The sequence below is a fragment of the Scyliorhinus torazame genome, chromosome 4 (genome assembly GCF_047496885.1).
Source record: "Scyliorhinus torazame isolate Kashiwa2021f chromosome 4, sScyTor2.1, whole genome shotgun sequence".
Lineage (NCBI taxonomy): Eukaryota > Metazoa > Chordata > Chondrichthyes > Carcharhiniformes > Scyliorhinidae > Scyliorhinus > Scyliorhinus torazame.
Window position 1 is genome coordinate 180,987,714 of NC_092710.1, and position 6,000 is coordinate 180,993,713.

The following is a 6,000-nucleotide window of genomic DNA, read 5'->3' on the forward strand; positions in this document are numbered from 1 at the left end:
ATGAACTTTTTTAAAACTCAGAACTCAATCCGCGATTAATGTTCTCACATTTTTCTCATTCTTCGAGTTTGGAGGAAACATGAACCTTAATTGCAAACATCGTATATTGATTATTGCAACAAAAACTGTCAAAAGTAGTAATATCCAATGCTGACAATACATAGATTTACGAACCATTGAAGGATCCATGTGTTCGGATATCATGCATCACAAAGCCCGCAGCAAAAATCATTAACACAAGTAACAGGCGAAACCATGGGAAGCCACCACCTTTCAACTTCTGCAGGAGGTTCTTGAAAATGAAGAGCGAGTGAGTTAATAACCATCACAAAGCTTTTGTAAATTAGGGTGAAGAGCAGAAACCACTGCCTGTAACAATTTGAACTTAAAATGCTTATAATGTTATTGCAAAACATTCCAGGATGCTTCATTGAGGCATAATCAAAGAATTATTGACACTGAGACAAAGTAGGAGAATTTAGGATGGGTGACTAAAAAGGTTGGTCAGAGTTTGGTTTTAAAAAGTTCCTTGAAAAGAAAATTGCAGGACTGAGGGCCAAGACACCTGAAGGCACAGCAAACAACAGTGGGGTGAAAGAAATGTGGGTTGCACAAGACACCAGATTTGGAGGAACACTAGTACCAAGGTTGAGGAAGTTGCAAAGAGGAGAGGTAAACTCAGGGATTTGAACACACGTTTTTTTTATTTTTAAAAAAGAGTTGACGGATCAGAGAGCACAAAACGGTGATGGTGAAGAGGACGTAGATGACAGTTAAGTTACAGGCAACAGTTTCAGATGAACTCCAATATAAGGAGGGTGAAAATGAAAGCATTAGTACAGATAAATCTGGGGTTAACAAAAGCATCAGAGGCATTCATCAGTTTTTCTGATATCAGTATGTCAAGGCTTATGCTGATACTACCAATATTAATGGTGGAAGTAGATTACCATTGCGCTATAAAAGGACGCAAGGTTAGAAGCTCAGTTTAGAATCAATTAAGGATGTCGGGATTGCAAACAATCTGGTCCAGCCCGAGACAATGGCCAGGGAACAGAATTTATGGTGGGAATCAAGGGCTTCAACCTTCTGGTGTTTTAACTGAAGGAAATTTCAGCTCACAAGAGTGCTGGATGTCAGATCATAAGCCTCACTGCACCATTGTGAAGGAGGTGTAAGAGTTGGGCGTTGTCAGTGCTCATCAGATGGCAAGGATCCCAGAGTATTGTAGAGGCAAAATAAATGAGGGCAGGAAGAAATGCTGGAGATTCTGCAGCTACAACTGGAAAGGCCAAGTATACATAGGAACAGGAGTCGGCCATTCAGCCCCTTAAGCCTGTCTAACCAACCATTCAATAAGATCATGGCTGATCTGTGACCAAACTCCATATACCCGCCTTTGGCCCATATCCCTTAATTATCTTTGCTTAACAAAAATCTATCAGGTTTAAAATCAACTGATCTACTTCAACTGCTGTTTGGGGGAAGAGAGTTCCAAACCTCTATCACCCTTTGAGTGAAGAAGCTCTCACATCTCTCCTGAACTAGCCCTAATTTTTAGACTATGACCCCTGGTTTTAGAGTCTTTCACTGTTAATATCTTGAATACGGCGATCAGATCACCTCTTAACCTTCTAAATTAAAGTGAAAACAGGTCCAATTTGAGTAATCTCTCCTCGTAACTCAACCCCTGTAATCCAGGTTATCATTTTTGTAAACAAGCAAGGGCAATCCAACTCAACTGAACAAAAACATTTTGGCAGTTCCTGCATTGACACTAAACAGCAAGAATTAAATTTAACTTCTTACATTACAAGCAAAATTGCAGGAACGTATTTCCTGTGAATTTGTGGCACCTTGCCTGCCAGACAGTTCTTCATTTGTAACTTTAAATGAACGAACAGTTTCTTGCAGAGCTTTCTGCACCTGCAATTAAGAAAATTCGATATTAAAAGTTCACTTAGCAGTTACACAGAAATATACTCATCTACATAGAGGTTTTACATCCAGCACACATTTGTCATGATCCATAGTTTCGGTCACTTTAGGGCCTTATTTTCACTACCTAGTGAAATCTGCGTGTCGGGTGGCGTTAAGCCCATGAATGCTAGAAGCATAGCGCAAATGCCACTGGATGGGCAAGTTCCACAGCAGGCTAGTTACAAAAACTTGCATTGTATGAGACTTCACCTATGTTGTTTCAGAAGCTGCTAGGCCCCGAGCGCCCACACCTCTAAACCCCCCTCATCTTTAAACCCGACCCACTCCCATAGCCCTTCATACCCTCCATGCCAACATGCCCATCACCCAATCCCCATGGTCCCTTACATCCACTCACCTAGTATCGACCATGGGCAGACCGATGAAAAAGCTAACTATCTAATACAGTTCTCACTCTGATACAGGATCATAAAAGCTCCCATCAAAAGAAAAGCAAAGCTGTTCAATCGCAAGTGGTTAATGTCTTTTAAAATAACACAAACTTCCATTCAGACGGCACGTTAAGGACAGTTCATCCTTTGATATTCTGGAGGACGGAACGGTGGCGCAGTGGTTAGCACCGCTGCCTCACGGTGCCAAGGAACCGGGTTCAATCCCGGCCCTGGGTCACTATCTGTGTGGAGTTTGCCCATTCTCCCAGTGTCTACATGTGTCTCACCCCCACAACCCAAAAGATGTGCAGGGTAGATGGATTGGCCACGCTAAGATTGGCCCTTAAATTGGAAAAATAACAAATGTCCTCTTTAAATTGTTAATTCAACTGTAACCTCAGGACCCCTGCTGGGATAAATACAGCTTTTGAAACTCGGCTAAGCATTCAACAGCCCTTAGGAAAGTGAATAAAGAATTCTCCTGAAACTACACGGGTGGATGCTACTGTTTTATTCTAACTTGTAGCACAAAGCAGCCCAACAGAGGCTTTTTAAAAACTATACATATCATGGCAATTTACTAGACCTTATCTGCCTCAACAGGATTTACCATCTACACGCTCCAGGTTAAGGCCCTTGCAACAGCCAGAATGGAATCGGTTTGAGCTCCGTACTGAGTTTAAACAGCCCTGGAGTTGTTTCTCTCCTGTGAGAATCATGCTCTCCCCTTTCCCTCACCAGCCAAAATTGGATCTGTTGGAAATGGAGCTGGCCATTTTTAAAAGATCCATGGGAGTCTTCTTGACTGAAAATCCATAATTTTCCCACCATGACCAGCAACTTTTTCTCCTTGAACATATATTTTCACAATGCACTATTTAGGGTTTTCACTTTTTCTTTCAAAAGTAGTAGGTTATCAAAAAAAAAAATGATACTATTACACCAAAACAAAATTCAACAGAATCGTTCGTTTAGTCACATTTCCCCAATGGTCCAAAGATTTGCTTTAAAAACAGTAATTCCATTTTACTTCCAAAATGGAAGTGTTCCTTTCGCTACTTATAACGTTGTTTAGTGGAAGAAAACAGTAATTACTCCATTCTCACCATGTTAAGAGGTAGATGGTTAAAGGGGGGCTGGTGCAGGGAGGCCTGTAGAGGCAGCAGAGGGAATGAAGCAAGATAGGAACAAAGCAGGTACAAGGCATTAGAACCATTGCACACATGGAGACTAAATACAGAGTGTTTCAATTTGAAATCCATATAAAATAGGTTAAATAGAGACATTTAAGCATGATTGCAGCAACCCTTTTCAACAGAGTAGGTAAAGTATGTCCAAGAACATAGTCAATTTGAACTTGCTTCAATTCCTCATCCTGGAGAGGCAGCTTTCTCCATGGGAAGATGCACATACAACAGCAGAGGCACATAACATGGCTGTTGAAAAATCTGACTGCACAATTTAACTTCAACAGATAGTCTGGTTGTTTTCGACTGGCGCAGATGTGATGGATGGAGGCTTTTTCTGTGCTGTAGAACTCTTGACTACATTCAAAAGGAGTTTTTCATGCATTAAAAATGGACGTGAACACCTTAAAAACTTACTACTCGTTAATAATTTAAAATTGCAAGAAAATACCATCAAGAAAACAAACTTTAGACTCATACCAGAAAAATTTTAAGATTTGCATTTACAACATTTTATTTTATAATTTGTTCAGGGAACGTGGGCGTCGCTGGCTGGGCCATCATTTATTGATCATCCCTAATTACCCTTAAGGGGATAGTTAGGAATCAACCACATTGCTGTGGGTCTGGAGTCACATGTAGGTCAGACTGGGTAAGGACAGCAGATTTCCTTCCCTAAAGGACATTAGTGAACCAGATGGGTTTTTATGACATCAAAGATTTTTATTGAATTCACGATTTCACTATCTGCAGTGGCGGGATTTGATCCTGGATTCCCCAGCACATTACTCGGAGTCTCTGGTTCACTAGTCTAGGGACAATACCACCGTGCCACCACATCCCTCCTTGGAAGATAGAGATATTAGAATAGTATAATAGAGTTAAGAAAATGTGCAAAGCAATCAAGTATGGAACAGTGGCAGAAGACTGTCAGGATTTTTCAAAGTATGGGTCACGACTTGTGGGCGGGTGCCAGTAGAGTCGCGGAGCGATCGGTCACAGTGGTCCTGATTGCGGGAGAAGCACCCAACAAGCACAAATTGGCATTTTTATTGAGAATGGTGGATGCTGCCTCCTTTTAATAACAATAACTTTTTATTGTCACAAGTATGACGTTACTGTGAAAAGCCTCTAGTTGCCACATTCCTGCACCTGTTTGGGTAAGCTGGTATGGGAATTGAACCCACGCTGCTGGCCTTGTTCTGCATCACAAACCAGCTGTCTAGCCCCCACTGAACTAAACCAAGCCAAACCAATGAGAAGGAAATGAGGCAGTCCTGGAAGAGTCAGAGGTGGCAATATTTGGAGTGTTGGAAGAACTGGGAGCAGGGGGGGGGGGGGGAGGAGAGAGAAGAGAAGAGAGACCGACGTTTTGGCCTTTGCCCTCCCTGGTGGCCCGGAGATGGATTTTAATGGAATGGAGGGACTCGGAGCCTCCTAAGTCGGGGGTTGTGGGTTAGTGACATAGCAGGGTTTCTTAGGCTAGAGAAGATTAAGTTCGCCTCGAGGGGTACATTACAGGGGTTCGCTCGGAGGTGGCAGCCGTTGATCTTCTTTAAGGAAAACTGACCGTCAGCAGGAGGGGGGGGGGGGGGGGGGGGGGCATGGAAGGTGAAGAATAAGGGCAGGGAATCTAAGGGTAGCTAGGTGTTAGGAGCGGTGGAAGTTGGGTATGTTATTGTGGGGGGGCTTTGCGTGTGCGGGACCGCTCTGTTGTTTAGAATATTAAAATGATAAATGCCTCAATAAAATATTTTCTGAGAAAAAAAGAACCTGATTGGAGTGAGATAGTGAGGACCAAGCAGGCTCCCTTTTCGGATTAAAGATGAGCAAGTGTGCCGTGTTTAGCGAAGGTCGGCCGGCGTGGGTTGCGGGGGGGCGCTGGTCTATACAAAACACAGCACAACTCCATGCACAATGAAAGATCAGTTGTTACGGCAGAAACACATTTTGTACATTAAATGCAATGGCATCTTATCTCGGTATCTTGCAAAATCTCAAGTTAAAGAAAAGTGCAAAGGGTTATGATGTCTGAACATCAACCTGCCTGCAAGAAAATTTCCTTTCCAATCCAATCAATATTCAGCCTGGCAGAATGAAGTTTTTCAATCAATGCAAAATAATAAATACATAATGATAGCTACATTTGAAGACAAAACACTATATTACTTGAACCAAAAAATGGCTCAAATATTTTTTTGGATGTACAGATTAAAGCAACAGCTGCAATTGAAAATAACCAAAAAATAAATTACCTTGACTGGTGTGTCGTCCCAGATTTCCAACAGATTATGGAGGCAGAAGACTGAAAGAAAAGAATCACTTAAGAATGGACAGTGCACTATTCAACCAAAATTGTTTAGTGCACCTCTGATGTTTCAGTTAAAAACAAACATTTTTCTTGATATTGATGCTACAAACCAGAAAAAAAAGAGAGAAAA

The 6,000-nt window shown here is 41.9% G+C and overlaps 1 protein-coding gene across 1 annotated transcript in view; it reads right to left on the reverse strand.

Moving 5' to 3' along the window:
- The window catches only part of tmem214 (transmembrane protein 214), a 102,959-nt gene that overhangs the window by 23,947 nt on the left and 73,012 nt on the right, over positions 1-6,000 (reverse strand). The window contains 3 exon segments of the mRNA XM_072498936.1: positions 175-292; positions 1,810-1,926; positions 5,815-5,881. Of these exon segments, the coding sequence (XP_072355037.1) occupies positions 175-292; positions 1,810-1,926; positions 5,815-5,881 (302 nt within the window).